This window comes from Tetrao urogallus (genome assembly GCF_951394365.1).
Source record: "Tetrao urogallus genome assembly, chromosome: 3".
In the NCBI taxonomy this organism is placed as follows: Eukaryota; Metazoa; Chordata; class Aves; order Galliformes; family Phasianidae; genus Tetrao; species Tetrao urogallus.
The window spans coordinates 32,048,802-32,065,494 of NC_136815.1; the positions used below are offsets into that span (position 1 = coordinate 32,048,802).

The window sequence follows — 16,693 nt, forward strand, 5'->3', positions numbered from 1 at the left end:
GTAATGAACTGTAATTCCTGTTGTTTCGGTTGAAAGATGAAAATGTAAGTACAATTTGCAAGGAAAACAAGAAGAAATGTTATTTGACTTGCCCTTCTTTGCTATCTATTAGGTAGAAGTAGCAGAGGGAAAAGCAATCACGAGGATTTTCAGTAATTAACCTGTGCCTCCTAGGCGTAAACCAATTTTTGAAAGGAAATTAATTGTGAGAGAAAATGATTGAAATAATTTCCTTCTTTGTTCCAATGTCTTGCTGGTAGGACCAAGACAAAATAAATGTATATAGAAATTCTGTGACTATCAACAGATAGTCAAATATTCTTTTCAGGGACTATTTAGTCCTTGTCACTTTCTTTCTTTTTCAGTTTATTTCCTAGGCACAAGGGATCTGGTTTTTGCGCAGTTTACAGAATGTGTGTCCTATGCAAATCTCAAACTTGTGTGTCCTTATCTGATTTGTACACAAAAACCAGTAAAACCCTTATCTCTTGACATTAAGTACTTAAGGTGCATAGATTTTGCTAAGAAATTGGCAAGTATTCCTTGTGCTTCCTGGATGCATGATGTCATCTTCTCAAATCTGGTCCCATGCCTGAAAAAATCTAACCAGCCTTTTCTCCTCTGTTCCCACTGGGAATGTGTGTACCCTACCTGTCCAAAACAGGAAGACTTGAATGATATATTTGTGTCTGCTCACTCTGCCTGAACGTGAAGTAGAACTGTGACAAGTGCAAGTATTCTGAAATACTCCTCTGAGGTTCTAGTGATGTGGTGGCTGTGCGCCCAAGTTTTCTCGCTGCAATTTGAAGATCACGTAATTTGGAAATACTTCAATCTCTTACATTTACTTATTGGTGATGTACATGGTAAAAGTCTGCTTGCAGAGGTCAAATTTCAGCCCTCACAGTTTGTTCTTTTACAGTTACGATAATCCAAAGAAGAGGAGGTGAGATGCAAATGAACAAACCAGCCTCTCTCCACTTCAGTTAGAAGTGTTGTTAAAGAAGGAAACTTTGAAGAGAGTGGGATCAGCAGAGTCCATAAGCATGTACTTAAAGTTACTCTTGGGAATAGTCCTCAATGAAAATTAAGTGTATGTGCATGCATACTCAGCTGCCAAACAATTAAAGAAACAAAGCCAAGCAATTAAAAGGCAGAGATGAGATATTCCCACTTGATGTGGCTTAACGGAAACTATAACTATTAGTCAAGGAGCAGCGCCAGTATCTCTTAAAGGCAGCTGACAGCTTCAGCGTCATTCCTGTTATTAGGAATGTAGCTGAGTAATACGGCAGAAGCTCCTGCCTGCCTCATGAGAGTAGCCCACTAATTTACAGAATCCTGCTTGAGTGAATAATGCTTTTACTAGCTTTCAGTATTTGAATGAATGAGAAATAAGGCAAATTATTTAAGAAGTTATTACTTGGATTTTGGAGATCAGAGTTTTAAAATGATTTACAGCAGTAGGTTGGTTAGAATTTAGGCTAGTAACTAAATATATGGTAGATCATTTTCTGTATGGAAATGTATGTTACTTTTATGACATTTCTTTGAAGGTAATTTTGGGATGCTGAGAGGTCCAGAATTTGGAAGGGACTTAAGGGCACTCAGTAGGTATATGCAGAGCGGTTGATATCTTTGCCTAGTTTCACTGGTTAAAAATATTCAAAGAAGAAAACATCTCAAGTAATGTGCTTTTTTGAAATGTTGGAGTCTGGGAGCTCAAAGGTGGTGGTCATCTTGGGAGTCATTATCTTATGTTTATGACTCAGCATACTGACAGAGACTTGAAAAATTTGAAGGTGAGATGTGGAGGTTTCTGGTAACTGATTTCCATGAGAAAAACAGCTAAGAGCAAAGTTTTACATTTTGGTTCATCTTGTGAAATTCTGGTTGCATCCAGCACAAGTAGTCTGTGTATTTGTCTGAGAGCTAAATTTCAATAAAAGTGCATTTCCACGTCAATATTTCCTACACATGGAAAGATACCTCAGAAGTTTAAGGAAGACCGTTTTGATTTTTTTCTTATTTATGCATTCAAGTAGTTGTTGACACTTCTGTTTTTTAAAAACATTTCTTTAGGGAACATAAAGCGCCTAATACCTCTTAATCTGTGGAAAGAATGTCAGAGCATCTTTGTTTTCAATCTTGGTTCTGATCATGCAAGTAGAGACAAGCTCATCTTTGGTCACGCAAACCGTGTACATCTGTGGGGCTTTCCATATGCTTAGAATCAGAGATAGCAGTGTGTGCTTTTGTAGTGCTGTCAACTGAAAAATTCTTCCCTTAAAATTTGTTTAAAATCTGATAATGCTTGCTATGGTTAATTATCTGATCCAAGATTTTTCTTGTGCATGATGTCTAAATTTGGTTAACCACATTGATTTTGAAACTGCACATGAAATTTCAGCTGTTTCCACTAAGCTCTTGCAGCAGATTTATCTTTTCAGTGTTTACTTAATAACACAAGTTGTGCTTGGTAATGTACCAGCAAATGTTTGCTTATAGGTGAATATAAAGACAGAAAAGTCGGATTTTGCAGAAAAAAAGAAAAGGTGTAGTATTTGTGTTTCTAAATGAAACAGAGTTATCTCAAAGAACGGGAGTCTGCGGGTGACTCTTGAAGTTCTACTTAATAGAATTTCGAAGTCATTAGAAATAAGGAATTAAAGAACACATTTTAAGCACTGGAGTAGTTTTTGTTGGGGCAATCTTTTCTCAAGCCAGGCTTCTTTACTGCTGAAATAGCATGGCACAAATACAAGCCTTTATTCTTTGGTATTTTCAGTTTTTTAAAATTTTGCATTGGATGCACATAACCAGTAGTGTAATCTAGTGAGTGATGTGCTCTGTAGCACAGTGTGTGACATGGAGCAGTGCTGCAGGGGTGGCATGTGTGAGAGGTACGCACAGGGAGAGGCAGCTGATATTTGTGTGTTTAGATTGGGCTTACCTCGCTGTTTTTTTGTGACACTGGATTTGGACCCCGTGAAAATGACTGTACTCTTAGAATACAAAGCATAAACAGTATAGAAGTAAGAGCTTTATATGCTTCGTAATGATGCTGTGTTGATACAAGTGATATGTTAGTAACAAATACATGAGAGACAAGTAGAAGTTTAAAGCTTTTCATCTGACATTGGCAAGTCATTGGGCGTATTAGTATTTCATTTAACTTTCAGATTTTTTTAATGAAGTTGTAAGCTGGTCCATTCTTTTAATTTTCTGTGGTAGGTAAAATAGTGCCCTGGCTATGCTGCTCTAAAAAGAGGTTTCTTCGATCTGTTGCATCTGCTTGCAAAAATGTTAGCAAACATTTTCTATATAAAGATCAAGTCAAGCTAGTGGAACAGCTTTCTTGCTCTGTTTATTATTTTGTGGAACCCTGGATCTGATAGACTTAAAGTTGTGGTAACGCTAATACGTTTTGAAAGGAAATGATTTAAAGATTTGAACTTTACTTTGTTAGCTGATACACAACAATGCTTTGAGCATTGTTTTTTTCCTGAGCAGACAACCACATAAAAGAAAAAAATCCTAAAGCATGTGTAGGTAGGATTGGCTGTGTTTTCATGAAGAAAAGAAGGAAGTGAACTGTGTGATTTCCTGACTTCAAGGCTTTTGTGAAGCATTCTTGGGTTCTGCTCGTATGTACTCTCTGTTTTCTTTCTTCAGGCTCAAAAGAGTGGTTAAAAATTACGTTTTTTGGGTAACTTGTCTGTTCTACACTCACCCACAGTGGAAATAAATGTGCATTTTGACTGTGAGCGGTGTTTCTTTGGAAGCTTTCCACTTGTTCCATGCTTCTTCATTGCTGCTACTGGGACAAAAGAGGTGGAGTAGTGCTGGGCTGAGGTTTGGATGTGTTCTCCATCCTGGCCTCTGTCTGCCAGCATTGTGCTGGGGCTGAATTAGGACCTGCTCCCTACTGTGAAGGAATATCCTGCTGTTTATTTCTTCAGTGACAGCACAGCTCTTGTAGGAAACACGCTGGCAGTAGGAATGGAGAGGATGCTATTGTACCATGACACTGCTTCTTTTGCTTATACAATCATAGAATCCTTAAGGTTGGGAAAGACCACTAAGATAATCTAGTCTAACTGTCAGCCCTTTCCCACTGTGCCCACTAACCATGTTCCTCAGTACCACATCTACACATTTCTTGGACACCTCAGGGGCAGTGACTTCACTTCCCTGGGCAGCCTGTTCCAGTGCCTCACCACTTGTTCTGAGGAATTTTTCCTAATATCCCATCTGAACGTTGCCTGGCACAACTTAAGGCCATTACCAAAATCCCAGACTGGAACAGATATCCCCTTGTAGTTCCAAGATATGGAACTACATACATGTAAATATTTAGCCCTCTAAATCTCCCAACATATAGATAATTCAGTCATATAAAGTTATCTTGTCATTTCTATTAAAGCTCATTCCTTTGCCTGTAAACAGGTAACCTATAAACACGGGCCTTTACTTAAGAGTGGAATTTGTGAGTGTTTTCTTTTTGAGTCATTTTTATTCTTCCCTTGCTGTTCTTTCAGGATGAATGCTGTTCAGCACGCAGAACACAGTTATTGCTTTGGGGAAGTAAATTGTACTCCTGGCCTTTCCCCTCTGCTACATAACTGTAGGTGATTCATTTTATCCTTTGTATCTCTGTTTTCCAGCTTCGTTTTATGGTGGCAATCTATCGGAGTAAAAATTTGAAATCTACAGATAAAAAAAAGATTATATCTGTATCTCACTAAAAAAGTATCCTGCAAAATTGCATTACTGTCCTGACAGGAAAAAAAAAAACCACATATGAAAAAAAATAAAAGCAAGCCAAAAACATCCCTCCAGAATGAGCACTGTATATTTTGCAGGATTTTGCGAATTCTAAACTTTAATTGAAAGTAGAATAAAGATCAAATTCTGCTTGCCTTACACATGTATGAAGTGGAAAGTTGTACTGTGGTGATGTGCTGCCAAGGCTGGAACAGTGGGGTCTTTCAGAAATGTTCCTCTCCATCCAGTGCTAAACTTTGTGTGGTGATGTGTGTGCACAGTGCACACAGTGCAGGGGACTGAGCAATATATTACTTTGTTTTTACTTCTTAAACCAAAGTAACTTGTCTAGAACCCAGGAGCCAGATGGCCTGGTGTAGACCACTAATGTGGACTTTCTGTTCATTTAGGCAGAATATGGTGCTTGCTGCTTTTATTGGCGCTAACAATTACTAACATGGAAAGGCAAAGTTGAAGGGGAATGCATTTTATGGTGCCGCAGGGATACGTATCCTCATACTCAGAATGCATATAGGCTGGTTGTCATTTGATGCCATTTTAGGAGGAGAAGGAGGGGACTTTCCAAGTACTTTTATGACCTTTGCTTACATATGTTTTGATTGTGTGAGTAGATTGAAAAAGTACCTTTAGTAACTATGTTGTTTTATGCATGTATTGTAAGAACAGGGATTTTTAGGCCCATAGAGGATTGAATCCATCTTACTGTAATCACAGTGACTTTGCTACAATAGAGTCTCTGTAGATTCTTCTTCTCTGGAAGAAGAAAGTCCTATGATCAGAAGCAGTAAATATTTTTGTTTCGTCAGAATGGAAATATTAATTGGAACAAGTCCTAGGATAAACTTTTCAATGGATAAAAATGATATTTCTTAATTCTCTTTTATTTCGTAGGTAAATTCCGTGTGTAATTCAAAACTGTTGCTTTGACTCCCTTCTTCTCTCATCCAGAGTCTTAGCTGTGATGGATGTTTGGCTAAGCTAGCAATAGCCAGCTGTAAGTGGAAACTGTACACCTAGACTGAGTGGTACGGTGTTGTACAAAAACAAAAAGAAAAAAAGTCAAAGGAATTGAAGTATCCGTGGCTGGGTATTATAGTAGCAAATAAGCATTTAATTAAGTGAATTTGAACTAGGAGTTAGAACTATGTTCTGAAATACCAGGCTTGAGAGGGCTGGGAAAATCTTTCCCTGATCAGACTGAAGAGGAGCTTTACCCAAAGAATGAGGTATGATTGCTGATGTGATCTCCTCCCCAGGACGTTGAGTCTTTGAGAGAAAAAAGAGACTTAAAAAAACATGCAAGATCTTTGCCTTTGAAATGATCTTTCTAAATACAATGTTATTTCAGCAGACTAACCAGTGCTTTGGTTTGAGGACAAAAGATCCTACATGACTGCAGCAGCAAGCAAGCTTTGACAAACTTCTGGAAAAAAAAAACCTTCTTCAAGGTCCAGGTGTAGGTGATTGCATTGAATGTCACGTGTATTTCTCAAGTGGCCGTATTTCAGCTAAGGATGGGTGACCTGCCGGTGCATTGTCACCCACCTTCCCTGAGAAGCATGCTTAGAGACTTGCTAACATTGAGTGTGGAGATGGCTAATACAGTAACTCTGAAAGGTACAATTCTTCACTTTAGAGAAAATCAACCACTAGAGAACTAGATGGCCCTTGTAGCCCAAACGTCTGTATTAACAATAATGTTCCTATTTTATTTTCTTAAGATTACTTGCTCTTTGGAATGGAACTATAGCATGTAACATACACATGATTTCTGTTTTATCATGTGGAAATATTACTGCTACTTTATAGTATAGTTCTTTTCTGACTAAGAAGATTTGAAGATAGTTTGCAAATATAAGAACCTGTGAAGGTTGTAACTCAGGCACATCCAAGGCTTCCTTACATGCAATTAATGTCGTGCAGACTGGCTCAGCACCACGTGTTCCCTTATAAAAATTTTCTTTTTACTTCTGTTAAAATTAAAGAGCTGGGCAGGGTGCTGAGAAGGTGTTCCTACATCACTGCAGTGTTTTAGATCCTTTCCATCCAAAACCTCGAGATGAAAATGGAAAAAAATATGGAACAGTTGTCTGCAGAACTTTTTGTGTTTGTGAACAGAGTTCAGTTTTGATGATGCCCTGGCTGAATCTATTTCCAGTTTAGTTTCCTTTCTGTATCATCTGGTAATATTGGTGGCCTGTTTGGTAATCAATATTCTCAGGCTTTAGGGTGCATTTTCATGCAGTCTGTGACCAGAATTTCAGGGCCCCAGAGCAGTCTGCTAGGCTGACTCCTGGAAACATAGAGCCATTAAGGTTGGTAAAGACAACTAAGATCATATAGTCAAACCATCAACCCATGCCCACCATGCCACCAAACCACATTCCTCAGTGCCATGTCTACCTATTTCTTGTACACCTCCTGGAATGGTTACTCCACAGCCTCCCTGGGCAGCCAGTTCCAATGTTTCCCCACTCTTTCTGAGAAGAAATTTTTCCTAATATACAACCTGAACCTCCCCTGGCTCAACTTAATGCCATACCTTGGAGATAGCTTCATTTTCACAGCAAGGTTTAGCAGTTTCATGCAGATTTTGTCAAGTACCTCATTTTGAAATATCAAAATACTTTTCTTGCCACACTCCATCTTTAGTTCTATTTAGAAATCAGGATCAATTTACTACACCTGGTATCTGGTCTTTGATTGTGACCATTACTGAATAATGAAGAAGTTGTTGCAGTGTGCTAAACTAGTTCCACAGTAATGGAACTCGTGAGCTTACAGTTTCCTTTATGCCCGGAACCAGATGTGGGGTATCCCTGTTTTCTGAAATATTCAGAATTTTGCATGTTATCTGTAAGCTGTATTTAAAAACAAACAAAAAAAAACCCAAGCAACCCAAAACCTGAGCAGCAAACAGCAATTAGAAAAAAACTTATGAAATAGTCGGCAGCATCACCTCCTCTAATGGAACGCAGTGTTCATTTATTTTTATCTTTAGTGCACAGAATTTCTGCTTATAAGGACAGCCTCTGAGGTTACCAGGTGTAACATAGCACAAGTGCTGAGTGGTGCTGCTGAGCCCAAGCAGCTGCTGCATTTTCCGTGTTTCAGTGGTGGACTTGAAGTTGAATAGATGCAGTGTAAGTATTTTTTCTGAATACTGAAATGAATGGATTAGGTCACTCTTTTACTCCCTTTGTGTTTTCTCTCTGTAAACTTCTTAGAGACCTGAGTTTACTGCACTTCTTTGAATCTATTTTCTAAGAAAGTATTCATTGAACATAATTTATTACGATAGGTGTTTTTTTTTTCCCCTCTCCTTATGATGTGAATTATACAAGTGACAGTTACTGTGCAGTTTAACCACTTACTAGTGGTAAGTAGTGGTGTTATAATGTGTGGTGGAGCATTTTACACATGCAAAGAATTGTTTGCAATCAAGGCAGAAGGGAACATGGCTGGAATAAATTTAAGTAGTGAACACAGTTCTGGAAACCATTAGGTAAAAGGGACCTTAGAGAAATCTAATTATTTCAAATTACAGCTTCGTAAAAATTGAAAATGTGATTTAGAAGGAGCAACTTAAAAGTAATAAATAAATTTATAGTTTGAAAAATACTTTTTATGGAGGCAGTTTACCTTTTGTGGTAGCTTTTGCAACTTTTTTTCTGCAGAATAGGTCCTTGATAAACAGCCCCTTTTTACTCTTGAGATTATTCTCATCTTTCTCTTCTTTTAAAACACAACATGAAAATGTATGAGGTATTTTGGTCTAATCAGGTAGATTTCATGATTTCATTTATTTTGTCTTTGAGATATAATTTGCTGTAAGTGCTGTCACAGAAAGGTGGCTTTCTACAGCTCTATTAAGCTCCCTCAGTGGCTGCAGCCCCAGGACTGTGCTTGTCTGATCGAAGGTGGGACCAAACAGGATGGGGTCTACCAGGGAGGCTGACTGCTCCACTGAAACCATGCGGAGGTGGAGATTCCAGAGCCAGGATGATCTTTTTAGATGATTAGATTACCAGGTCTCTTCTGATGTGCCGTGTAGTGAGTCTGCAGCACTTGTGTTGCTGTGCTGCTGGAGCTTGGGGTTTTTGTGGTACCAGACAGGCAAAGATTGTTCCTTATAATCTATTGAGTCTTTCATGCTTTCATGCATGGGATAGAAACATTCTAAAAGGGATGGGTGCTGCAGCATGCATTAAGGAGATAAATAGATCATAGAATCACAGAATTTTCCAAAGGGATCCATAGGGAGCATCAAGTCCAACTCCTGACTCCACACAGGACCACTCTGTGACGACAGATGGAGAATAGGAGAAAGATCTTTGAAAAATACCTAAGGTCATGGTTAGGGTTGTGGTAACTGACCTTGGCTTAGTTCAAAAGTTGACTCGGGTTTTGCAGAAGCAGGAAAGGAAGGAAGCAAAATTGATGGACTTTAAGGGCAAGGCAATTAACGGACTTCAAATTATCCTCCATTAAAAAAATGGAAAAGGGGTTCTAAATTTCAGTGCTTGGTTCTTGTCAGCAAATAACAGATACTCTGTTGTCTCACGGTTCTGTCTGCACTGAGAGATGCAGAAGGGTTTCCTGGTTCCCAGGCCCAGTTGGGTTTCAGCCCAACACCAAGATGAAGCACGTTTGTAGTCTATTCCTGCCTCAGTCTCATTCTTGTTCCTGACTGCACAGGCATGCAGGCAAACAGAAGCTGTGATGCTTTCTCAGAAATGCCCTGTTGTGGGTTTTTGAAGGATGAGGACTGGAGGCTCTCTGCAAAGGGTATCTTATAGAAGGCATAGCAGATAGGAGCCCACTCTGTTATTTCAAGTGATAAAGATTTTGCGTTCATCCAGCACTGAGATGGTGAAGGTGTTGTAAAATAAGCATCTGCATTGTTGCATGTGAGAATTTCTTTTTCATTTAACCAGGTTTTTAAATTAGGAAGTTTCTTTAATAATAACGTTAGAATTTCAAATCTTCTGAACAAGGAAGGAGTCCTGTGGAAATATGGCATATGTGGTCTGTTGCTGTCACTGTGTACAACAGGGCCAAGTTGGTGGCTGCATGAATAAAAATGTCATTCTGCCACTCTCCAAAAATTGGAATATTTGATGTCTAAACTTTGGTTCTTTTAAATCCAGTATTAGTCTGATAGTAACTGTATTGGAATTTTGTACTTTGTGCTTTGCTGTCTTGTATAAGTTTTACCCATTGCTTTTTTGTTTGCTTACTGTTGATTATATTTTATGTTTCAAATTCTGTTTTTAATCAAAGAAAATGTTACAAATGTTAAAAGATATTGTCAAAATCATAGTTGCTTCCCATCTAAAATACCAAAATAGTGTACTTTTCCATCTGTAATTTGAAAATGTGCAGAAAACAGTAATTTCCTTATTAATACTTTGCTTTATGCAAAGCCTTTGAAGATTTTTCTGTTTGTTTTTGTTGTTGTTTCTTTCAAGGAAATTCTGGTTACAAAATTTTCTGCTTGATGAGACATCTTTTACTTTTGGATCCCTAATTTACATGCAAATGAGTAACAAAGTGTTCTTTTTACCGATTTACAACTTGGATCTTTTATTTCCTCAGCCATCATGTATGTCATGGGAGCACTCGGTCCTGCAGCTGGCTACTTACTGGGAGGACTTCTCATTGGTTTCTATGTTGATCCTAGGACAACTGTTTATATTGACCAGAATGATCCCCGATTCATTGGAAACTGGTAAGGGTCAAGCATTTTTCAGGGCTACTCTTGCCAACAGGGAATTGAGGTAGGGTGGGCAACTGTATCCCTTGAGGGCTTATTTAGGTCTACGGAAGGAGGTCAAGGAAGAAGAGATTTGTATTGGTTACTGCATGGTAGGTCTTGACAGAGAGGAAATGCTTGCCACAAAAACATCTGTGCAACATTTAATGGAAAAAATCTCCTGTTTTGGCTGTGTCAGGAGCTGCTCTGACTGACATGGTGGGTACTGACTGACAGCACTCAGCACAGAAATAGCAGGACAGGATACTGCTATGTTTGGGAGACCTTTGAGATCACTGCTGCCTAGGGTTGAGTAGAGGCTGGATACATCCCCTCTGGCTTTCCAGCACATCTTTGATAGGGTTTTTCTGATTCTTGACCCTGGTATGGTATAGAGTACAGTTTCATATCTGGTGCACTGGATAAGTACTTGTCACGATGACATTTCACTCAGACCATATCTGATTCTGTTTAACCTACAGTGATCAATCTTCACAGTTTGATGTGAAAAAATCATTCTTTGGAGTGTTCCTAGACCTTTGAAGATTTATCACTGCTTTATTTGCCATGCTTAGCATAAGAGCATTGATGCACGGGATTGTTTGGATGAATTTTCAGTGAGAGACAGAGAAACCTGAGTGCTTGGTTAACCTGACCCTGGGGTTAGTGGCTCTGTGCTCTCATTTCTATCTCATAGAAAAGATCTGTGATGTGAATGTACTGCAGTGTTAAAGAAGCACTCTGGCTAATTTTGAATAAAAGATTTTAAACCAGAGCAAAAAATTATACATTTTTATTAAAATTCTTATGCTTCACATGTGTTTAAGGATATCAGGTAGCTACTTTCAAGCCATTTACACCAATCTCTTCTGCTTCAGATGGACTGCCACTGTTGTTGGTTTACAGCTGGGTTTGGCTACATTTATAAGAGAGATTAGCCAGAAAAATGCCTGTCCTTCCTCATGGATTACAAGTTCAGCTCCCCTGTCTCAGAAGAGTGACTACCAGAGATGGGTCCCAGATATCCTACAAGAGTGGTTGTAGCCACTGAGCAGGAGTGGTGAGGGGTCATCTCATACAACCTGGCCTGTGCTTAGGCTTTGAGAACATCTACTGTGCCGGATCTTGCAAGTGAGACAGAGTCCTGTTTGCACATTTGGAAGATGTTATGTTAAACCACTAAATGGATTTCATGTATCTCCAAGGCTTAATATCACTTGGTCAAGTATCTTGGTAATTTCAGTTTAGCAGAGGAGTGCCTGTAGAAGTGATACAAATAGGACTGAAGGAAAGGCAGAAAATCAGCTGCCATAGTTGTTGTGTTCTGTCCAGCTCAGAAAAGTCACTCGAAGTTTCCTTTTTCCCTCATGCTTGTTAAATCTGTGGATTGAAGAGTGTTCCAGTATTATTCTTTTGGTTTTGGCTCTCTATATTTTTTCTCTTAACTTTCTTAAGATTGTTGCCTGCTGTCACATCTCTCATAATAAAGTTTCATGATCTGTGGTGGCTTCTAGTGATAGTTCAGTGATTTCAGAGCATCTGTGCTGCTTTTTTTTTTTTTTTTTTTTTTTTTTTTTTTTTTTTTTTTTTTGAAAGCTTTTTCTATTAAAACTGTGACTCTAATGGTGTGCCTGCTGGTCCTTTGTCCCTTGCTACTCAGTGATTGCCTGGTTGCAGAGCGCTCTGGAAGTGTTGATTTTCATTCCATTGAAATTTATTTTCTGGGACTGTGACATTTTCTCCTTGCAGGGAAATGCTGCGTAGCCAAGTTTATTTTTATGTATGCAATCTAAAAGTTTGAAATGTAAGAGTAGTCTAGTGCTGACTTCAGAGAGCTGAAGTGCTTTTCAAAAGTAGGGTGCAGTTGAGATAAGTTAATGGCCAGTCATAATTGAGATTTCTCAGCCATGTCTTCTTTGAAGTGAATTAATGTCTTTGATTTTCATCTTTTCTTTATTACAGCTGCAAGGTTTCTCACTCTACTTATCACAGGGACCAGTGGAAAAATTCCACTATTAAAGCAGGTTATCATTACAGACAAGATAGTTAGTAAAGCAGCTGTGATATATGGCAATAAGAATTGCTCTGAGATCTATTTTTTTTTTTTTACTTAAGCTGTTCCTTTCTAAGAAGTATTTTGCATGTATTCTGGATGGGCAACTTTATCTCATGTCAGACCTGATTAAGTAACTGCTGCTTTTGGGGTTATTTCTGATCTGTTTCTTCCTTGTTTTGCACAGTTTGGGTTTACACACCTGGGTTTTTGTAGGTGCTCTGGACTAAATTATAGGCCAGCTGTCTTTGTCATCATATCAAATATTGAAAACTGCTTTTTATTCAAGTGTGGTAACTGTGGACATCTGTTAGAAATCATTTGTCATGTTGTTGTCTTTAAAAATTGCTAATGTGCTATATAGGGATCTCGTTAGTTGTGGAGTAGCCCTTGGCGGTCTGTCAAGTGCTTTGAATCAACTTTTCTTTTGCTGACACTTTTCTGTTTGCCTAGTTCTGAATCTGTTTAATACTTGGAACTTCTCGTATTGTCTTTCATCATCATTCCACGCAAGAAGTTTAAAGGAATTCCTTCAGCACTGTCTGGTCCTCCCCGAGTTTTAATTGCTTTTATCTGAGGTCTTTGGATTTCTGCAGATGCCTTTGAGGTATTCCACTGCATATTTTCTTTGACTTTAGAACACAGGAAATCAAGGGCTTTTTAATTAATCTGTAGATCCTCCTCTGACCTCTCATTTTCTATCGTAGGTGTCTATTATTTTTTATATATTCTTTTGTCTGTTTTCCAGTTCTTTGATACTTCTCCAGGAAGATGTGAAATGTAGACAGTGCACATAATTACATACAGTGCTGCATTTGTGACATCTCCAGCACTTGGTATGCTTCCATGCAGATCCCTTTGGATTTCAATTTTATCTCACGATACATCACAAGGCCTTGTCTCCTTTGCTGTTTCCCACTGAGTGGCTTCACATTTCTGCATATTATTGCCACAGATTGTTTCTTTGATCAGTGCAGCTTCTGCCTTTGAGATCCTGAAAGAGGTGTTACTGCATTTTTATACAGTCTACCAATTTATTACCCACCTGATAGTGCTGATTGATCCTCCTGAAAGTGTGGTTTCTAGCCTATGTATTCTGTTAGCTAAAATGAGTCAATAGAGGATTTTCTGTTTATGTAATATCAAAACAAGTGAAAACTTTCAGTAACTTAGATTTGCCTCAGAATAGCTCCTTGCATAATCTTTCTAACAAAAATGGTGTTACATGTGAAAGTTTGTTTGGTGTTTAACTTTGCATAACCATTATATATGCATATGAATTGACCTTTATTTAATGGTACAGTTTGTAATATCTTTGCATTACGAAAGTGTTGCCAAACATTTCTGTTTATTGTGCAAGTAATCCTGTCTATCTTGGACTTCTAAATGTTTAAAATTTGCACAAATATTTAATTATTAGCTTCCTGGAGCAGCTTCCTTTTTTAAGTGTAAAAGATGTGCAAAAACATAAGATTTCACCTATGCACTGTGATATGAAATCAGAGAGCTTCAGACTTTTGTTGTTGAGTTTGGATATTAGAGTAAGGTGGCTGAATTCAATGAATGTTCTAGGTACTAGTGCAGAGTAGAATAGTGTCTAATGAAAATCGCACTTTCAGTACATTGGAAGAACTCCAGGGTGACTTCTGAGGAGCTTTTCATTGGAAAGAGAGAGAGCTGAACAGTCAGTGCAGTGAAAAGTAGGCACTGGAAAGCAGAACAGATTTAGCTTTGATATGTCAGTTTGGACATTATATCATGGTTAATGCCAAAGATAAATTTTTGTGTTCTCCAGAGGAATGCTGTATTGCTTTACTGCAAATTATCTAAGAAAGGCAAAGTAAAAGTGAACATCTCCTTCTCTGGATTTAGTACTGAATAATTATCAGAAGTAGAAATATACAGGAATTCGAAGCTGACCCTATTTCATAAACCACTTGGTGGTTGCTAGATAAATACCTTTATCAGTAGAAAAGCCAACAGAAAAGTCTTCTAATTAAGTGTTTTAACACAGTGAAGGATCCTCCCCATTCCATTAATTTACTCTAATTTCAGTGTTGTGTATTTTGCAAAGATGTCCTTCTAGCTAGTACAATCTGTAATAATCACTTTGGTATATTTATTTCATGTAATGTATTGCCTTTCATTTCTGTTCCTATCTTCTGGCATTAGGTGGAGTGGATTTCTTCTTTGTGCCATTGCAATGCTCCTTGTGATATTTCCAATGTTTACCTTTCCAAAAAAGCTTCCTCCTCGACATAAAAAAAAGAAAAAGAAAAAGAAAATGAACTCTGATGATGTTTCAAGTGATGATGAAGTCATGAAAGAGAAAACAAATAGCAAAATACAAGCAGACAGTGCAGTTCCTGCTTCTATGGGATTTGGAAAGAATGTTAAAGGTGAGGTTGTTTTTAAGTTTTAAATGCTTTACATTTTGTGTACAGGTTCATCTTCTAGGGTTGTATGAAGTGTATTTGGAGGCAGAGTTTTTACCTGTTGTATTTAATACTATGTTTTGCTACTGATGGTCTTTTAAAGTTATGAAGTGCAGTTGTGAGGGAAGAAATACATTACTGAAGTGTTTACGTGCACTTGTGACAAATAGGTGCTCTGTTTGCTATAGTTATATGATTTTCCTGTTTGTCATATAAATGTATGGCCTTCATTACCAGGCACTTTTGTATACCTTGCTGTATGCTACTGTCATACTTGCGTAAGCTATTCTTCATACAAGAAAGGCTCTTCTGAAAAAGAAGCAAAACAAGTAAAAAGAACTCTAGTAAGTGAGTTAAATTACCTTCATGTATTTAAGCAAGTTAACTGGAACAGATTATTTTATTTCTCATGCATTTCCCGGCTGTTGTGTGTTGCAGGCTATTTATTTTTTGATGGCTAGGATGAATTAAATCTGTGCTAATTCTGAAATGACACGAGTTGAAAGGGTTGACAAGTAACGTAATTTTTACTTTATTCAAAGTGTAAAACCTTAATGTGAAATTTGACAGCCAGTAATAATGATTGATAAAATGCCATAGGAAGAAATGCACTGTATTAAAAATGAATCGGTACAAAGCAAATAAATTAGAAATTTAGAGTGTCATCTTGAATACTATAGGACAAGAATAAATGAACCTTAATGCCACTGTATTAACAATGTTGTTTTGCCCACCTTCGCTTCCATTATATGAATGCTGCCTGTGCCATCTTTATGACATTCTAATGCAAATGGAACTAAGAGAAATCACAAAATTAATGTATCATTTGACATACGAAATCATTTGTATTCATTTTTATGCATATGTATCATTGTTGCACTGGGGTAGGACAGTGAGATATGTGGAGAAGGACTGGGGGGTTCTGGTAGACAAAAAGCTTGATGTGAGCCAGCAATATGCACTTGCGGCCTGTAAGGACAACAGTATCCTGGGCTGCTTCAAAATAGAAGCAGCCAGCAGGGTGAGGAAAGTGATTGTCCCCCTCTATTCTGCCCTTGTGAGGCTCCATCTGGACTTGTATTGCATCTAAGCCTGGGATCCTGAGCTAATGGAACAGGTCCATAGGAGGTACAGGTCAGAGGGCTGGAGCATCTTTCCTATGAAGAAAAGTTGAGGGAGGTGGGCTTGTTCCTTCTGGAGAAGGTGCTGAGGGGACCTCATTGTGGCCTTCCAGCACTTGAGGAAAACTTATAAACAGTGATAGGACAAGGGGGAATAGTTTTAAACCAGAAGAGGAAAGATTTAGGTTAGGTGTTATGAGAAAATTCTTAGGGAGTGGTAAGGCACTGGAATAGACTACCCAGACAAGTTGTGAATGCCCCATCCCTGAACGTGTTCAAGGCCGGGTTGGATGGGGCCCATCTAGTGGCTGGCAACTCTGCCCACAGCAGTGGAGTTGGAACTAGATGATCTTTAAGGTCCCTTCTAACCCAAACCCTTTTGTGTTTCTATGACTGATAGATATTTCAATGGTGGGTTAATGATCACTCCTTATATTGAATGAACAAATCCTAGCAACACTCAAACTACTGTAATTCTATTGTTTGCCCACACGCATATTGGTTTCCTTTATGTTGCATTTATATATATACTCCCAGGGTA

At 38.2% G+C, this 16,693-nt stretch overlaps 1 protein-coding gene across 1 annotated transcript in view; it reads left to right on the plus strand.

Moving 5' to 3' along the window:
* The window catches only part of SLCO5A1 (solute carrier organic anion transporter family member 5A1), a gene marked incomplete at both ends in the record, with an annotated part of 63,325 nt that overhangs the window by 18,856 nt on the left and 27,776 nt on the right, over nucleotides 1-16,693 (plus strand). Inside the window, 2 exons of the mRNA XM_079533654.1 lie at nucleotides 10,387-10,519; nucleotides 14,769-14,995. Of these exons, the coding sequence (XP_079389780.1) occupies nucleotides 10,387-10,519; nucleotides 14,769-14,995 (360 nt within the window). The remainder of the gene's footprint in view (nucleotides 1-10,386; nucleotides 10,520-14,768; nucleotides 14,996-16,693) is intronic.